Genomic DNA, 20,278 nt, shown 5'->3' with positions numbered 1-20,278 from the left:
TAATTTCACATATTCTAATTTTGTCATTCTTCAAATTATCTTTGCTATATATCACTCTCTTCATTCACCATGACAAGTTCATGGGGCAGAAGATCAGATATATTTAATGACATATGCCTGAGTGCAATATTTCTACTATGAGTCTGGACCTTGAGGGAATCTTACACTGTTATCCTATTGATTAAAGCAACTGAGCAATATTTACTATATCTATTGTAGAATTGCCTTTGTACCCCAGTAACATTGGCCAGTAAAATGTGTCAATTTCTGTAGCGTCTGTGTTTTTTTTTTTGTCACTTTTTTACAATTCACTATTACCTTAAATATTGAGTGGTCTTGTAGTGTCCTGTAGATGCTATTTGTAATGCACACGATGTAAGTAGGGTACGCGACAGCCCAAAAAATACTAAGATGCCAGGACACGAGATGTTGGGACTCAGGTCTAATTTGTATCATACCGATTGTCCATCAAAGTATGAAGGGCAGACACCTATGGTTTTACTGATTAATGTAAACTAAATTGCAAGTGTTAGAGTTACCAACTTTGGAAGGGTTATTGGTTACATTACATGTATACAAGTAGACCTATCATACCGATCATGCTGCATTACAAATCCGTACTCCTCACAATTACTACCCCGGTAAGTGGGACAAAAATTACAGTCACAAATTTATAAGGAATTATATCCATTGTTCAACTATGTGACACAGAGAAATTGATCTCCAACAGCTACACCTGAACGAAACGAGATTTTGGCCGAAATGTGGACTCAGTTATCCGTCATAATCAAAGTGTCATAGAGTTATAGAGCTACAGCTCATATTTCAGAAACACCATTTCTGCCCCAGCGATTTTGATAAATAGCCTATCATAAGACAAAATGTACTCAAGTACTCAACATTTAAGTAAAAATATGAAAAACACTGGGGAATATTCCAGTTGGTTTGGAGAGGTAGCGGCCCGGAAAACGCCACTTTTATTACATGTACATTGCGTGGAAATCAATGGGAACTGCTTAGCAAATTTAAATGACTATTGAATTTCAATATTAAAGGACAGGATAAGAAAGATATATTGTAATTTTCAGTCCACAGTACAGAATAAATGGAATGTAAACCTGTGACGCGCCACCGCTGCAGGGACCTAACAACTAAACCTCGGAACCGAGATTTAATCCGTTTAACCTTTCTCTGTCTATAAAAAGCCAATTGACACCAGTGTACAACTGTGAGGAGTATGTGGCTGATATCAAATTAAATTTTAAGGGCTCATTCTCATGGACATCAACAGTCTAGGTTGATTGACCAAACTGTTCGCCCATCTGTACTCCTTAATCGGCCTTTCACCCATCTAGACCCCTAAGGCACCATTCAATATAGGGAACTTACTCGAGAGTCAAAGACTGGGTTCCCACAGATTAAGATCCATCCATCTGGATCGACCTAACTCCCTGGGGGTCCACGCTAAATTGCTGTCAGCTTCCGGGAGCCGAATCAGTTGGGGAGTAAATATAATTACCCCCTTACAGCTTTTAGTAGGCGGGGCAGACATTTAAGCCGATTGAGCTGACAGCAATCTTGTGAGACTCCCCAGGGGGATAGATCGATCTAAATATCTGTGGGAAAGGTCTCAAATATGACGACTCAATACATGTACAATGCTCGGCGTCTATTCCGCTAATACATGTAGATACTGAATAGATATCCCGTGGTGAAGTATTCGAGTAGGTCGGCCATATTTGACCCTCGGACCAGTTAGTCCCCTATTCTGGATGGGGCCCTAATTGGCTCTATTATCTACTATCTTGTTAAGGTCCACTGAAGGCTTTTGATAAACTCACTTATTTACATATTATGTGTATATAATCAGTCGGCATATTATCATTCACCTTGCATCGGTCTTGAATGAATATTTATCATTCTCTGAATAGGCATGCCTGGGACAAATGCACATCTTAAACCTGATAAGTATAAACTCTCACTCCTTAACTGTAGCATTGCAATGAGTATTTAAATCAGTTGCTGCCACTGTGGCATGCAGACAGACTCCCGGTAGATAATGTGTATAAGTGCTGAATTACTTAATAAACACACTTAATGGAACTGAACATGTGATGTTGGTGTTATATCCCCTCTCCCATGTATCAGTGACAAGTGAAATTTAAGAAGAACCTGGGTGGGGAGGAACATGGACCCCTACAATCTGCTGTAAATAATTTGGTTGTTGACCTGTCCAGTAAGGTGAGAGCGCACTTGTGCATAAGAAGACCGGTTCTCTTTCGTCTGCTTTTAGAAAATGGAAGGAAGTTGTGACAAGACCGAAGAAAAGAGAAGGGTTAAAGAAAGGAAAACCAATGAAGGAATGAAATTCTTCAGGCTGACTTTCCAACAAAAGTCTACTTTAATGAACGGCGCTCTGGCCAATATTGCTTTAAACGGGTGTTATTCCATAGCACAGTCATTTCTGCGAGACGAGGTGAGTGGGCGCTTCTTTTAATTTTAAGAGAAAGTCTTTTTATTTTAAATTTTGTCTTTGTATTTCTCTGAAAGGACAAATGAAGAAAAACAAAATGGTTTACTGGTACATCCGATTTTTTAGTCCGTGAGCCATTTTGCAGTTTTTCACTCACTGTTGTTTTCGATTATCTTAGAAAAAAGAAGAAAAATGGGGGTCATTGGACACATAAACGAACTAAGCCAAAGTACATTCTGCCTAAATTGCCTCTCGCAATAGTGCTCATCCAAAGCAATGGCAACTTGGGTATTCTTTTGCTGAACTGATATTTTATGTAAGCAAGTTGAATCTTGTTATTTATTAGATACTGTATATTTGAAGAATCGCCCTAGTAGACATATCAAAATTGGAGGCCATCGGGGAAATACTAGAAATTAAGCAAAGAACACAACATCATGCGAAACCCATGGTGCCCATTCAAATCAATAAGAAATTTGATATTTTTGACCAAGGCGATTAACAAAATTGCGCAAACAGTCGAATTACATGATCGCCGATCTACCTGAAGGTGGCAATGAGCACGGTGACATAATTGTTTGAGGGTGAAAATTGCAAAAGTGGTGTCTCAGATATCTCCTTTACATAAGTTTCAGGAACATGTCCTCAAAAACAACAATTTTGACAGTTTGCCTACCATAAACCTTAAATCAGGTGTTTGTATCGATGTACACGCCAGCTACTGTATAATTTACCGTTTGTGTCAGTGTACGTTACAGGTAGGAACACCAGCAAATTTATATGAACACCAGCATTATCTCATAGGCTACACCATGCTGTTTGAATTTTATTTTCAGGCAATAAAAAGGAACGTGTCTCTGACGGGAGTAGGGGCAATATTTGGGTGTTACGAGGTGGCCATGTTCTGTTGCTCCTTTATTATTGGCTCACAGGTACTGTTTTTCGATTGCTTTTCAGTGAGATTTTTGTCTTCCGGTTTCATTTTTTTTGCCATTTATTTATTCAAATTTATAATTATGCAGTTGACCCTGTCCTCAGAATGCCTACTCACGAGTACATTAAAACGACCTTTTATTACCTGAATACGAACTCTTGATTACGTCTTAATTAAGTCTTATTAATACCTTTTTTGACCTGTTGTATATTTTAGTTATCTGGCATGGGAGCGAGGCGTTGTTTCTACATTGGAACGCTTGTAATTGGTGTCAGTTCTTTGGCCTTCGGGTGCGTAACTTATTAATAATTTAGAGCTATGTTGCCGCGTCTTTAAATACTAAATATTTTGCTTTTGTCTTTAATTCATCAAAACGGAAACATATGCTATAATTATCAAGATAAATACCAAAACTGGAGATTTTGACATTAAAAAATGGGATAATGAATTGAAACTTTCCAGACGGTTTGCGTATGGTTTATCTCTCTGGGGAAGCAGGAAATTAATGACATATGCATGGAAATACAAACTTATCGTATAATACAGTGCACAGACACACATATATATATATATATATAGAGAGAGAAGTACTGTAAAGGTGTGTTTTTTTTTTTAGCTTTTTAGGTTCCTGTCCTTCTGGAGGCACTTTTCTTGGACTTGCCATCACAATACGTGTCATAGAGTCATTGGGTGCGGCCATATCTGCTATAGCAGTCTATGCCCTAGCAACGAAGGAGTTTAGGGACAACGTGGCAACGGCATATGTAAGTAGACAACAATTGTTAAACTAAAATTATGCTAGTTCAACCCACGTAATTTGCATTTTAGGAGGAAAAACTCGTAAGGCAGGGGAAAACCGTAATGAAATGATACGATATGATTATATATATATATATATACTATATCATATATATAATTTATTAAAGAGAAGCCCTTAACTAGATAATAATGTACCCTCACCAATATGCCTTAGTCCGTTTGAAACCTATCCTGAATACTTTATCAAAATCCATCTATTACTTTTAGAGTTGTGCTCGTGACGAACAGTGAAACAATCGGGCAAACTGACAGACAAACACACAAGCAAACATGCAGACAGACATACAAACAGAGTAACAGAAGCAGAAACAACCGTATTTGGGCTAAGTGAAAATTATAGGGTACATTCCTCACATTATCAAGCAGTGAGACCACTCTCGTTGTTTTCATTGTATTTTTGCACTTATTAAGTGCGCTTATTTCGACAGTGAATATTTTTAAGCAGCAAGTGAATCGATGAAACTATCATAAATATATTGTGACGTGCAAAAAAGCTGGGATATGTAATCTTTGTTTTGACATTTCGCTCTTCAGGGGTTCTTGGAAATGTTTGCAGGACTTGGTCACGTCCTGGGCCCCTTGGTCGGTGGCGGCCTCTATCAGCTGGGAGGGTTTGGCTTGCCGTTCTTCGTGTCAGGTCCACTAACGATCATCATAGCAGCTGTTGCCTTTTTTACTTTACCCACTGAGAAAGAAGGGGAAGGTAACTTGTCAGAGTTATTATTAGCAGTCTGTCCGCAGATTCCGAGCTGCACGTGCACACTGTCTGAAGCGACGGCCATTTTCGCACTACTTTCAGCAAAATCGAGTGAAAATGGACGACTTTTGAGCTCTTCGTATTTTCATGTGTAGTTTTGTCAACAGTTGATGTGATTAAACGATAGATATATAAAAAGAAGCGGGGATATCTAGGGATTCGGAATCTTAAGGTTAGTTGTCATAAAAAATAGATTCAGAACGGTAAAATGGAAGATTTATCCACGCGGGTGATTGCAAATGGTGCCCCGTTTCAGGTGTCCGAAATTTTCTATTTGAAGATCTCTATAAGAAGTTTAAATTGTACAAAGTTTTAAAAACTAAATCATGAAAGCTGGTTAAACTCGGTCTCTGGCAGTATATATAAATTGAAAATTCAGCTTTGTCCATTTTTTTAGCGCGAGGTGAACTCGACGCCAAGCACTCGCATTTTTGAAGCGTGTAACACTAGGGTGTTTCAATTTAAACAAAATTGCTACAATGTTGAAATCACCAGCGTTTTATATATATTCTAAAAGGTAAACAAGTGTGCTTTGTGTTGATATTTAGTAGGCTTGTTAAGGACCAAAAATTGGCCAAACGCTGCATTTTGTAGTACAAATGTCTCACTTGGCATAAATGTTCCTTGGGCCAAAAGAAAATTTTTTATCCAAAGAGACGCCCTCTATCGATGCATAAATTGGCATAAATTATGCAAATTAGGTGCCAAAATATTTAATATTTCATATTTCCATTAATTTTTGGCCTAGAAACATGTATAGATTATCAAACCTGACTAAATGAGGGACAAGGAACCCATTTCTGATATTATGGAAACAATTGGTGGCCATTTTGTGCCTCAAATCCAAGATGGCCGCCAACCGCCATTTTGAAAGTGGACATAATTTCGCTATTTTATGGTGAATTTTGAAGCACTTGGTCTATATGTACTTGATATATATATCGATTCCTTCTATTTTGGTGGTGAAAAAGTCATTTTTGATATTGTTTTGGTGATAGAAGGTGATTTGAAAGGACAAAGGGGGTGTTTTAAGTGCCTACCAAGATATGTGTGAACGCTGCAGAACCATGGATATTGATAACCCGTATTCAAATATATTTCAATGCAATTTTTTGTTATATACCATCAATATTGGACTATGTCATGAGCGAGAGAACTCATTTTTACCATTATGGAGGTCATTGGTGACCTTTTTGTCCCTTAAATCCAAGATGGCCGCCAAAAACCATTTCGAAATAGGGCATAATTTGCTATTTTGAAACTATATGTATTACATCTTTGTTAATGAGTAATATGTCGCTTTATATTATTTTCTGGTGCAGAATACATTATCTGTTTCATAAAATGTGAGTACAAACTATTTTAGCCTCCAAATTCAATATGCATGTAGGCTTAAGTTGTCACATAGGCTTACATGTGTCATGTAGTCTAATTAGTACGAAATGTTCTATAACATTCTAAAGAGCTTGAAACAAGTGTAAGAGACCAAAATGGCTTAATTAAAGGTAAAGAACACATACTTGGTGCTTTGGAGACAATTGGTAGCCATTTTGATCCTCTGATCCAAGATGGCCGCCGGTCACAATTCTGAAATACGGCTAAGGCATAACTCAATTTGAAGCTCTTGCTCTTACACTAGCATGTTATACATCGTTTCTTATCATTTTAGTTCTGGAAGTCATGTGTCTTATCTCTTGTGAGATATAATACAAAAAGAAAATATTGAAAGGCCCCAACATCAATATAGGCTTACGTCTTCACCTTTGCTTGCATACGTCTTGAAGTCAAATTAGTCCAAAAATATGTTTAACAATTTTAAAATGATTTTGCCAGACATAGATTAAGTGCAAGAGACCAGCATGGCTGATTTGACTTTATAGTGACTATTGTTAGCTATTCTTTTGTTCAAATCCAAGAGCCTGTCGCTATTTTAAAATTATGGCATAATTTACCTTTTTTGAGCTGTTGGACTTTCATATGATTGTAATACATCAATTGTTACTATTTTGGAAGTACATAATTAATTTCTGGTGTTGTTCTGGTGACAAAGGATAATAAAAAAGGGCATAAGGTGTTTTACGATGATTCCAAGATGACTTTTCTTGTAGTTGTCACATGCTGTAAATGTTTTGTGCTTGTTCGTCCATTGGAAACAATGAGAACTATGTAGTCGCCTTGTGGATTTCTATTGGTATAACTTGTCTGGCCAAATCGTACTAGGAAGGATCACTGGCAATGTCAACTAGAAAAGTGGGCTGCTTTTAGGACTTTTTTGCATTATCCCTCTTGCCTACCTGCGCAGCTGCTGCTTTCTAGTTGGTTTTGCAGATTCCTTCGTTTGTGTATTTAGATACCACTTTCGTCTGATGTTACTTGTTCCCATGCATTGATGTTTCTCTTGAAACCGGATTTTAATATATTGTTTGTCTGTTCCTCATAGGACACTGACCAAAGCTCAATTCTCGTTGTTTTATTGGCCTACCAGAGCTGATCATGCATGTTTCCTTTTGCTGTGATGCTGGATGATTTTTCAGACAAATTCTGGAGCTCTTTCAAAGCAAAGTCCATTTGCTTGTCTTTCACGGGCATTTACGCTTCAACACAACTTACCAGGTTCCATAGTATTATAAGACTACACATTTTTCACCCTTCAAATCTTCTGGACTATATTTAACATGCAAATGCAAGCCCCAGTGACTGGGACATAAATGTGCATCTGGCTTTTTGGTTCACATTGACCAGTAAAAGATTAATAATGTAATGCAACTATGTATATATGTTTATTGCTTACCTTTAAATTATTCAGTATCTTTTAGTGGATGGTCACTTAAGATAAATCTTGATGATATATTTGAGCATGTGGTTCAGGTTCCACATTTTTGTCATATACTCAAGGAAACTCATCTTGGAAGTTATTTTACAATCTTATATGACCTTTTTATTATCTTCCGTCACCAAATTAGCACCAGAAAATTACTTTTGAGCCCCCAGAATAGTACCATTTTACCTAATACAAGAGTATGAGGATCCCACAGTTTAAAGATTATAAATTACACCAAATAATTAAAATAGCGGCATGCAACCAACACTTGGTTTTGATCAAAATAATGGCTAACAATTTTTCCTCATGCGGTCAAGCATGTATTCTTTTGCTTAAATTCAGCCATTTTATTTGCTGACACTTGTTTTATAGATCGGGCAAAATCCTTAAAATATGATAAAGAACATAGTTTTGTACTAATTAGACTACTAATTGTATATAAAAACTGCAGGCCCCTGTGACAACTGAATCCTACATTTATTTGGAGGCTTATAAAAGTTTCTATTTACATTTTATGAAACCGAAAATGTATTCTGCACCAGGAAATAATCAAAAATGACGCATGGCACGCTTATGAAGGTTTGAGAGATTCAAAATGGTGAATAATGCCCAATTTCAAAAAGGCGGATGGCGGCCATCTCGGACTTGAGGCACACATTTTATGAAATATAATGTATTCTGCACCAGAAAATAATATAAAACGACGTGTTACTCATTTACAAAAAGTAATACATATAGTTTCAAAATAGGGAATTATGCCCAATTTCAAAATGGTTTTTGGCGGCCATCTTGGATTTGAGGGCTAAAACGGCCACCAAGGGCTACCATAATGATAAAAATGAGTTTTTTTGCTCATAATATGGTCCAATATCGATGGTATATAACAAAAAATTGCATTGAAATATATTTGAATACGGGTTATCAATATCCATGGTTCTGCAGCGTTCACACATATCTTGGTAGGCACTTAAAACACCCCCTTTGTCCTTTCAAATCACCTTCTATCACCAAAACAATATCAAAAATGACTTTTTCACCACCAAAATAGTAGGAATCGATATATATATATCAAGTACATATAGACCAAGCACTTCAAAATTCACCATAAAATAGCAAAATTATGTCCACTTTCAAAATGGTGGTTGGCGGCCATCTTGGATTTGAGGCACAAAATGGCCACCAATTAATTCCATAATATCAGAAATGGGTTCCTTGTCCCTCATTTAGTCAGGTTTGATAATCTATACATGTTTCTAGGCCAAAAATTAATGGAAATATGAAATATTAAATATTTTGGCACCTAATTTGCATAATTTATGCTAATTTATGCATCGATAGAGGGCGTCTCTTTGGATAAAAAATTTTTTTTTGGCCCAAGGAACATTTATGCCAAGTTAGACATTTGTACTATAAAATGCAGCGTTTGACCCCTTAACAAGCCTACTAGAAACACATGTTGCGTTTGGGTCCCACCTCGTTGGCAAAGTGTTCATATTCCCGTGAAGTCGGTGTAAAAGTCGGCAAAATCGATTTTTTCAAGTGCATTAAGTTACTGTGATTATGTATCGCAGGAAACGCAAAATATTTTCAAACAATTACATCCTGCAGAAAGATAAGATCATAAACTTTCAAATGATATATCATAAGGTATATCTCCTAAAATTTTTACCCATTTTGTGTGGGGAATTTAGTGCATCTCCAAAACGACGACAAAAATGGAACCCCATTTTCATCATAATTTATAGCGTCACGTGACCAACCTGAAGCACTGACCCGACTTGGCAAGACTACAAGTGTTCTTAAATATTCTGAATATTAGAGCAAACAAGTTACAATAAAATTAAAATACGAACAAGTGCTGTGCATCTAACATCAGAAATATTCCAAGAGTTATATAAACTCATTCTTAAAACATCAAAAATTGTATAATTATGATCCACTCCACAAGAAATCCAGTGTGAATTTTGACCGATATAGAAAGATATTGCTAGATCTAGTTATAAATAAAACAAGATTTTTTTTTAATTGGATAAATATTTACAATGAAGTACTGGCCTATGGTCAGGTTGTACTTTTTAAAGCCTGAAAGGGTTTTGATAAAAAAAAAAGCATTCAACTCCGGTTTATTCATTATATTAAGATCTGCACTTCTGCCTTGTTCTCTTATTTTACTGCTCAATATTTATTTCTATGTACTAGTACTATTTTTGTCTCTTACATATTTAACTATTTAAAATAAGACCCTTACAATTGTAATTTGAAAAAAATATCCCTAATCTATTTAAAATTTACATTTCTCTTTTTAAAAGTGCAAAATTTTGAAATCTGTGTGATAAACAAAACTAAGTAAACATTTAAAACTCATGTCCTTAAAGCACTGTCCCTGGGAAATGTTCATTCAGCCTCATGAATATGCACTGAACTTTTTGAAAGTTTTTTTGAAACTTTTTGCCTTTTAAATTAAAGCAGTTAACAAGGCTCCAATAAACTCGTTGGCCAACTTGATATGTCTATTCTGAGGGCAGGAGAAGCACCTGCCCCAGCAAGTTATTACTTTAGCCAAAACTGACATACAATCAAGATCATCCCCAACTGAAAATTCTTGCATATAATATGTAATTAAATACATATCAAAGTGCATTAAAAATGAAAAAAAAAACAAAAAACTTAAGTACAGGAGTATGTTTCAATTTTTTTATTTCCTTAGAATCTTCAATGGCCAGGTCATTTACCTGGATATGATAGTCAGAAAACAAAATCAATTTTCAAGTTCAAAATTGGGCTGTTTCCCAGAGTGCCACTCTGCCACTCAGTGGTTGATAGATTCCTTGACTAAATGATCATCAAAACTTGGCCCCTATAAAACTGCTGTCAAAATTTTGTTAACTTAAGCACAATATTCCCCAAACTTGACCTCCAGTCAGATTCGGTTCTTTTGAGAGCACTGTATCCTCTCTCCACCTGAGAAGTGGACAGGCTGAACAAGGCAATTTCAATTAGCATTATTGTATGTATTCTAATCTTTGTCTGGTCTCCTAGCCTTGAAACAAATCAGTACACATATCTTTACTTTTATTCACTATAAACATGCCACCTATGTGCTCTTTAAAGGCAGGCCACTCTCAATGGAAGTCTTTTGGGTCAAAGCCCATCCTGTATAATACTTGAAGAAAATAATGTTCCAGAACTTGTCTGCTATGAGAAAGGTTTCTAGGGTAAAAAATATCCAAGACTCTACAAAACACCATCTCTTGTTCAGTCACACCTGCATCAACAGCACCATCAATCAAAATCGTATAGAAAATAATTTTCCCTGGTCTTGACCAGAACACCTCTTCCCTTATTGTCAGCTGATATGCCCAAATTGGGAATCTGTTAAAAATAAATATAATAAAATGATAAAATCATACATGTAGAAACAAGAAATTTATACAAAGCAGATAAAAACTGAAATTTAATGAAAAATCCATAGATTAAAAAAAAAAATCACCTCATTGTCAGTCTCACACCAGTTGTTTATCAAAGTAATTTCTTACCATACTATATAATAATAATAATTACTTGGTCCTACTACTAGTACACATTTTATGTAAACAAAGTACAACTGTAACTTTGCAACAAAATGTAACATTCACTAGTACTGAACGTCAACAAGTGCATCTGAACTATGCGAAGGGAGGTTACTCCAAAATCATTTCTATACATTTCGGCGCTTATATGAAACAAAGTGAATTTAAAAAAAGACTCACCTTTTAGTCGGCAAACCCAAAGCTATGTAACTTGAAAGGCAGATTTTTCCATTCTAAAACCATTTACACTGTATGTTATGATTGATCTCCAGCACCGATGTCTTTTTTTCACGTATTATTTTCCATTACAACTCTCACTATGACAGTGACACATTGTATACTATAAATATACACTTGAAAAGCTGAACATTCAATTTTTTTCAACCGAAATGCAAGATTTACCGAGAAAAACGCTCTCCAGTCACTTGCTCAGTGCAACGTGACAGTCCCAGTTTCGACTGACCCACATAGTTCGCACTAAAATAGGGATTTCACAAAAAAGGGCGGTTGTACAAATTTTTTATTCTTTTTGGCTCAATTCCAGCATATATAGTTGCATAAATCGTTATAATATCAATAAAGTAAGTTTGTCCATTTTTTCTACAATCATTTCATTTTAGGGTACAAAATTACACGATCTGCTTGAGAAAAATGCGTATGCTATTTTTAGACAATTGATACAAGGCTTTCGTCGAAATTGAAATGTTCATTTTACATTGTGCGTTTACATCAAGTTCTAAATTTTATTTTTTGAAAGTTTCAAGCGGAATAATGAGTTATTCACAGAGCTTCATGGATTTATATAACAACTACGGGTTTTTGAAAACATGGCGCGAAACACACGTCGCGGACTATTTTGTGCAAGCGCGTAGGTGTTTTTGTAATGATCACCGCTTACGCATTGATATGCCAGATCTGCGGACAGACTGTAGTCATACTTTGCCTGCCAATTAATTGGAAATTCAGCCGGTAGTGCCATTTTTTGCCAAATTGCGTATACCTACATGTAGTTATATATTGCTTTTAAGAAAATGTACCATGGACAGCAAATGGAATAAATAACCTTTTTATGTAAAAATAAGGGCTAAGAATTTTTTAAGAATTTTAAATGAGACTTGCAACATTCTTCTGTCATATGTCTTGCACGAGAAGAAAATATATATTTGACGGCAACAGGTAGAGTAAAATGGGGGGAAAGGAATACAGAGAAAAATGCTGGATATCCTCACAGAATGGAAGTGTACAGAAAAGCTATAAATTGGCTGGGGTAGACACAGGGGGAGGAATACCATCAGGTTGCATGGAATTTGGTAATGGCATAAATTTATATGTCGTGTATGTCAGTTATAATCTGTTTCTTAATATATATTATCTCGCTCATATTGTTTCTTGTGACTTTTTTGAATCCACGTAAGCTGTTTGATCGATTTTTTCACAGAGATGACATCAGACTCTGGACAGATAATTAATTTAGCAAAGATACCCGCCATACCTTTGGAACACCTTGGCATATTAGTGGTATTTGTTGGACTTGGCACTTTCGTTCCCACACTTGGACATCATTTAGAGAATGTAAGTAATTTTGTTCAAACAAACATTTTATATTAACTATGTAATTGTGAACTTTTTGTCAAATGTTAAATAATTCAAATTTTAAAAATAATTTATACTTATAAATTGCCGAAGAAACATGTAATTATCGAATTGAATTTTTGTGTTAAATATAATAATTTCACTTATTATTACCCTTTTGCATATTGGCTCATCTTATGAAACATTTTCGAATTTGTGAACCTCCTGTTAAAAAACATTTTTTATATTTGTCTCGTTATCGCTTCGAACATGCCAAATGTTCGTGCAGCTATCAGAGACGGGGGGAAATTTCTTGAATAGATGCGTTCAATTTTGAAACCGCGTGGTCTATTGTCATTCTGTTCTCTATCAATGCCACATTTTCAGGTAGATCCATTTATGCGAAGTAACTATATAATGATCGGCCTGGCGCTAGCTCTGTATGGGGTCTTTTACACGTGCTCAGTACCATTGTTTGGCTTTATAACAGACAAATACGTAAGTAAATACGTCCAGTTTATGTAGTCCTAAATTGGGTCTAAATTGTCAGACCAAATTGTGTTCCATCTAACTACATCAAAGTTAGTCAATATAAATTGAATAGATGTACTACAGGTATAACGCAATAAGAGTTAAGCATTAAGCCTCGACAAACTAACGTTCATTTTTAAACAACAACGAGAAAAAACTGCCCTGTCATAGTTATGAGACAAATTGCATTAAAATAGATGATTATGCTGTGGGGAAAAATCACCCGTTTGGTGATGAGATATTCAAAAATAAATGAAAAGGTTTATATAAACAACAGAATAGGAGAAAATATCTGGCAGTGGCGCAAGGGCAATACTCCAGCGTGGAACAGGGGGAATTCTGACAGTGTGTATTAACAGTGTAAGACATCGGTTAAAGAGGAGGGGGTCTAACTATAGCTCGCAATCTATTAATAAACGCAATTGTTATCTTTTCTCAAACAAGGTAAAACTATGCCTTTACAATTACTGTGTCTGCATGGCTGCCGTGCAGAAACGTTATGTGGAACAGATATTGCTATATTTAAATACACTAGCGCCTTGTTTAAGATCACTGAAGTGAGAAAGCATACGTGTGACACTGGGCAATAACAGTCAAATATAGAATTGACACCTTATCTTTTAGATGCACATACATTTAACGCGATGAGAGCTAAACATGAAACCTCGTTAACGTCCATTATTAATCAACAAAGAGAAAGAAGGGCGCCATGTCATAGTTATGAGACAAATTGCTGAATCACCCGTTTTTTAGAGAGCACAATTGGTGATGAGATGAAAATATTCAAAAATAAATGAAAAGGTTTATGTAAACAACAGAATAGGAGAAAATATCCAGCAGTGGCGCAAGGGCAATATAGAGCTCCGGTGTGGAAACAGGGGGAAGTCTGACATTGTGTATTAACAGTGTAAGACATGGGTTAAAGGGGAAGGAGGTCTTACCACAGCTCGCAATCTATTGTTAAACGCGATTTTTATCTTTTCTCAAATAAGGTAAAACCATGCCTCTATACAGTTAATGTGTGTCCGGCTGCCGAAAAGAAACGTCCTGTCGAACAGATTTTGCTATATTTAGATACACTAGCGACTTGTTTTAGATCTCTGAAGTGAAAAAGCATGCATTCAACACTGGGCAATAATAGTCAAGTATAAAATATTCATCTTATTGTTAAGATGCATATAAATCTAACGTTATAAGAGCTAAGCATTAAACCTCGACAACTTACGTCAATTTTAAACAAAAGCTAAAAAAGGGCGCCCTGTCATGGTTACGAGCTAACAAATTGCTTTAAAATTATTCTGCTGTGGGCAAAAATCATCCGTTTCTCATAGCGCACAATGGGTAATGAGATGAAAATATTTAAAAATAAATGATAAGGTTTATATAAACAACAAATTAAGAGAAAATATCTAGCATTGGCGCAAGGACAAACCAACTCCAGCGTGCAACAGGGGAAGCCTGACAGTGGGACAACACTATATGAAAATACGGTGAATTAACAGTCTAGGCTGTATTCCCAGAGCTTTTAGATCGATCTATCCCCGCGGGGAGTCTCACTAGATTAATGTCAGATAATCCGGCTTAAATGTCCGTCCCGCCTACTACAAGCTGTAAGGGGTTAATTAACTTTCGTGTCCGCCCGGCTGACAGCTATTTAGCGTGAACCCCCAGGGAGTTAGGTCGATCTAAAGTAGATCGATCTAATCTCTGGAAATGGGGTCTAAGAGCTCGGTTAAAGAGGAGGGAGGGGGATCTTACAATAGGTGGCAATCTATTGTTAAACGCAATAGCTATCATCTCTTAAACAAACTTAAACCGGGCCTTTACAATGAGATTGTTAAATAAGATTAGTGATGTAAAATGATACTGATAATTCAATGGTGACGATGGAGAATGTGTCATTCACAAATTTAATAAAATAAGACTGAGTCAAGCCAATTGTCCATATCAAATAAATATTTTAGTAATTGAGGCTACAAACCAGCTTGTTCTGTAAATATTATTTTTAAAAATGATGTTGCTTTATTTGTTACTTTAAATATGTATTCTTTACACAGGTCGTAATGATAGACATTTGTTTCCTGAGCTTCTTTAAACTTCAAAACGTTTTTGCCATAAACTGTGCCTTTATGAAAATGCTATTCGCTGCTTATTCCTCATTCATTATCATTCATAATTTTTAAGTACTATTTGCAATACGTATTATGAGACAGGGTGAATTGTTGATCATGATGATGGACGATGCTGATGCTTATGCATGTTAATCAAACAAAAAATTACTTAGTTCAGTTTTTGACTACGGAACACTTCATGTTGAATGAAATAAGCAGTTTGAGTTTGTTAGCAACATTTAAAACATGATCAGCTGTGCCAAGCTAGTGAACAAAAGGACAGTCAGCTACGGGAGACAATTAAGTGGCACGCGGTAGCACGGGTTCTAGCCTCTTAAAGCTACAATCCTATCGCCGCAACAAACAATAGGGACCTTCTTGTTGATTTATCCCGCTGTTAATTACACTTAGTTACAGCGGATTGTTGTGATCGCGCTGGACCACAGATACCGGCGTCATGGGGTTCACTCGCCTAAAGCCTCAGACGTGCGTTGTGCAAGACGCACGTCGCAAGCAATGGAGGAGCAAGTGCCCTTTGCGTGTTGAGTTAGGCGCACGCCCTCACAACTAACGAACAAAGTTGAGAGCACACCGGGAATGCGTTGCACGTGCGTCACTCCCACGCCTGGGGTATAAAAGGCGTGCTCACGACGAACGCTTGTGTCTTTACAATACAACAATTTTTAAACTTTTTGCTCAATTTAGCTCAATTTTTTTGCTCAATTTAGTTTCTAATATGCCTCCAAAAGGCTAGAGAAATAAGCTTACATGGTAGAAAAAGGGAGGAGGAAGAACAAAGAAGAGGAGAACCGGAAGCAAAACTTACCTACGCTGTTAGTACGTCTCCACAAACGTGTGAGGCAAGTGTGAAGCAAAAGTGACGCAAAACGGCAGTACTTTCGCCGTGCGTTGCATTCCCTTCGTAAGTGGTTAGTGTGTGCCACGTACACGGGAAGCAAGACAAACTCAAGAAATGAGTACAATTTCCACGAACATCGCTCCTTGCTATAGCGTTCCTGCCTCCCAGCAGGCAAACGACATTGATTCTACGTTGATTCAACGTTGATCCACCAAAATTAACGTTGATTCAACGGTGAATCAATGTCGTTTGTCTGCTGGGCTGAAAGGACGTCTCATGTGGCCCTTGTGACTAGCAAGACAGACTTTCCTCTACCTCTACGACCTCTACGGCCTCCGCAACATCCAAAAATCGCAGGGGAAGTACGATCCTGAAATTCGTGCGTCTGGTTGTGACCGAGGCTTTAAGCTATTGTGTTATTACGCCTAAACTATTGCGTTCGAATTTTGAAGGCTCTCCATTGTTTGACCGCCCCTTTCTATTCACAGGATGGGGATTAATACTTTTCAAACGTTTCTAAAACATTATACAACGGAAACATAATTATTACTACTACTGTATATGAGGAGGGTTGATTGAGGGACACCTCCCTTAGGGTGTCGGTTGGAGCAAGGGAGGGGTTGACTAGGAGACTCTAAAGAAATAATAATTTAACATGTGTAAAGCTTAAGGAAAGCATTTTTGAAACTCAAGTTCATAATTGGCATTATTTTTTCTATAGAATCGTAGAAAGGTGATAATTATCTCCGGACTCCTCATAATGGCCTTATCATTTACCCTCATTGGACCCTGGGCGCCACTGACTTACTTATTTCCAAACGGCAAAGGGTAGGTATCAGTGCTAGTCAATCTTATTTTTCCTTAATGTATTATCCTCCACGTTTTTATACAAATGTTACCACTTCCGAATCTGCAGGGTAACTGTCTAAGGGGTAAATTGAAATAAGGCGTTATATTACTTTGCATATATTGTTGCTATGAGATAAAAAAAATAATGAATTAAAACAACTTATTCAATAAGGGACATGATTCATTTCAAATAAAGAGCTGTTAATTTTCTTTTGCCTTGGAGAGTTTTTGTTTCTTTAAAAATACCCAGGAGCAACGTAAAGCTGATATGTAGGTGCAATAATATATAATTTAAATTTTGGATTCCAGTGCATCATGGGCAGTTTTCCTGGGGGTTTGTGTCAGTGGAATTGGAACCGCCTGTGTCAATGTAGCTGCCATGGCGGATTGTGTAAACGAGGCGGTGTAAGTAATGTGGAATAAGAACTGCTTGTACTTATTTTACCATTATGGCAGAATTTGAAACTGAGGCCGTGAAAGATATGTAGCATTAGAAATGCTTATCATGAATTTATTCATCGTGGCGGATTGTGTAAATGAGACCATGCAAATCATGTGGCATTATGGCTGCTTGTACCATTGTAGACGCCATGTTGGAATTTGAAACTGAGGCTGTGTAAGGTGTGTAGGATCAGTTAGCAGCCCGTCTCATTGTCCCGTCGGAGCAGATTGTGTACCGAAACTATGGAAGTTGGATGGTTTATTGGGAAAATATACTCCATAACCCAAATGTTCAGGATGTCAATCCTTCATTGTGTTAGATGAGATGATTAAAAACAATCACTACTTTTCATGTATCATTGCAGGTCTCACGGACTACCAGATAGTATAATCACGTATGGCAATTTGTCAGCAATGTATGACACATCTACGGGTTTGGGGTAAGATTCCCTGTGGTTTTCTTTTCTTTTAATTTGTGTATTATTGTGTTGAATCTGTTAAATGCAGTTATATTAGATAGCCTTTGCTATAAGGTGAGCTTAAGACGATTTGCTTTTCCTTCAATAAATATTGTTAAAATGTTTCAATATAAATAAGTATTATCTCGGTAGAAACGCATTTACACATTACGCAGTCACTTAAAACATTCGGTATTTAAAGTTATTAAAGCTTATATTCTAAAAAGGAGGTGGCACTGTGATTTGTATCATGTGAGGTTTTTTTTTCATTTGAATAGACTAGTTATGGAAAAAATATCCACATATTATATATTGCAATCCGACTTTTTTTGAATTCGGAAGATTTCCTTTTTTTATGTGTAATTTATCCCAAGAAAGAAATGTAGAGTTCCCATGGTTAATTTTGGTTCATACGAATAGGGTTTTACTCACTTACAATTCCTTAAAAATGGCAAATCGCTCATTTATAGATACTTAATCTTATCAACGAAAATGAAGTGCAAAAACCGTTATCTTCTTTTATCTGCATTATTTTAATTTCCTACTTGTGCTTAAGGAAGTTCATCGGGCCAATAATTGGAGCAGCCATCTTGGAACATAACCTATTCAGCACACTATCGGGAGTACTTACGGGGCTCTCTCTGGGGGCGGTAAGTCATGGTAACAAACAGATACTTTAAAATTGAAATGCTTCCCTGAGGCCTTAAGAAAAGCTAGGAACACATCCAGGGGAGTTAATCTCGGGCATGTGTACCCGTCCAGGCTTTTGAGGTGTTCACATACTTTTTCTCCCTCCCAATTATAACTATCTCTTCCTTCCTTGTAATTGTACATGTACGTATCATAGAACGAAACGAGGTCAAAACATTTATCTTCGTGTCACTCCCAAAGCCCAAACATGTACGTGTACCTGTATCCGTCAGTATATGCAGCACACTGATTGTTATACGATACATTGTATGTTTATTCTAATACAATGTCTGGTTCTTACAGGTATATTCCATACTCCACTCTCAGTGTAGTTTACAATAGATGACAATACGTCAAAAATCCACTTATATCAATAATATATTTTTTATTTTTATGTCTGCCCATGGTGCGTACTCTGGAGACGTTCCAGGCCTCCCTGAAGCTGTAGTTAATTTAAAGTGTGTGTCTCTTTTCAGGCTGGACTCCTCATTCTATACTGTGGGGTAGTCTATGCGGCGCTTAAAAGGAGTCGCAGCAGGTCCGGATACAGTAGTATTGACAATAATAATGTCACCCACTGTGACACGCAATACGGAAAGGAAACATTGAGATTGCCACTGATCCCTTGCCCGACTATACAGATACATCACGTGCAATTCGAAAGTATGGCTGATGATAGTGTCAATATTGACCAGTTTTCTAACCTCGACACATGTAGGTGAAAAAAGAAAGGTGCATAGACGTGCATATTATATATTAAAAAAAACATTTTATCTGCCCAGTGCCATGATTATTTTTAGTCTGAAGTATATCAGCTTCTGCACGCTGATATATCTTTATGTATCTCATGACACAATGAAATGTTTCCAAACGAAGGTGTCGTTCTTTTCAGACATTTACCTTTTTTCGAACCACGTTTGACACACATTGTAGATCTGTTCCTGTTGCATAGGTTGATAAAACCTAAATAACGTATTTTGATAAGGGGTTTTAATTTTTTGCTGTTTTTTTATATTTAATGGCTTTCGAGTAACGTATGTATCTTATATATGGCGTCGCATGTTGTTAATTGTCTTAAACATAAAATTAAGCAGATTGTAACAGTTGGATGTTTACTGGTATTTTATATTTATGACACAGACCTTTATACAATAAAAGCACTATGCATAACACCAACTCAAAAAATGAATTTCCGGCAATGATACATAGTAAGAAGCCATAGAGTGGCGTCAGTAACGCATCGATTTGGGAGATAAAAATGATAATCGCTGTCTGAATAACTAAATAATGTGCAAATAACCATATATATATGCTGTGTGCACGACCATTTAACCTTGTTATTAACCAACGTTATTGTTACGAATTTCTTACATACTTAAAGAATTTTAGTGGAG

The 20,278-nt window shown here is 36.6% G+C and overlaps 1 protein-coding gene across 3 annotated transcripts; it reads left to right on the top strand.

Annotated features, from left to right (window-relative positions):
* Positions 1 to 2,054: 2,054 nt before the first annotated feature.
* LOC106151656 (MFS-type transporter SLC18B1) lies at positions 2,055 to 20,056 on the top strand. Of its 3 annotated transcripts, none has more exons than XR_015331174.1 (12): positions 2,056 to 2,476; positions 3,310 to 3,405; positions 3,624 to 3,697; positions 4,024 to 4,171; positions 4,761 to 4,929; positions 12,812 to 12,945; positions 13,333 to 13,443; positions 17,168 to 17,274; positions 17,605 to 17,700; positions 18,102 to 18,176; positions 18,755 to 18,844; positions 19,361 to 19,530. XR_015331174.1 is itself a non-coding variant. In XM_086996049.1 (12 exons), the coding sequence occupies exons 1-12, from the start codon at positions 2,297 to 2,299 to the stop codon at positions 19,604 to 19,606; spliced, it is 1,530 nt and encodes a 509-aa protein (XP_086852175.1). In that variant the 5' UTR covers positions 2,058 to 2,296; the 3' UTR covers positions 19,607 to 20,056. The 3 variants fall into 3 exon arrangements, 2 of the variants coding, with proteins under 2 accessions (XP_086852177.1, XP_086852175.1); XM_086996049.1 differs by having other exon boundaries at positions 2,058 to 2,476; positions 18,751 to 18,844; positions 19,361 to 20,056; XM_086996051.1 differs by lacking the exon at positions 13,333 to 13,443 and having other exon boundaries at positions 2,055 to 2,476; positions 18,751 to 18,844; positions 19,361 to 20,056.
* Positions 20,057 to 20,278: the final 222 nt, after the last annotated feature.

This window comes from Lingula anatina, chromosome 9 (genome assembly GCF_051362555.1).
Source record: "Lingula anatina isolate TDL-2025a chromosome 9, LinAna3.0, whole genome shotgun sequence".
In the NCBI taxonomy this organism is placed as follows: Eukaryota; Metazoa; Brachiopoda; class Lingulata; order Lingulida; family Lingulidae; genus Lingula; species Lingula anatina.
Note: the sequence above shows the minus strand (reverse complement) of the source record. Positions and strands in the feature narration are given on the sequence as shown.

Bases quoted from the DNA above. Each gene is read 5' to 3' on its own strand.
- LOC106151656 (XM_086996049.1), top strand. From the start codon at position 2,297: ATGGAAGGAAGTTGTGACAAGACCGAAGAAAAGAGAAGGGTTAAAGAA. The intron at 3,406-3,623 runs GTACTGTTTTTC...TGTATATTTTAG, and splicing joins CCTTTATTATTGGCTCACAG to TTATCTGGCATGGGAGCGAG. The intron at 4,930-12,811 runs GTAACTTGTCAG...ATTTTTTCACAG, and splicing joins CACTGAGAAAGAAGGGGAAG to AGATGACATCAGACTCTGGA.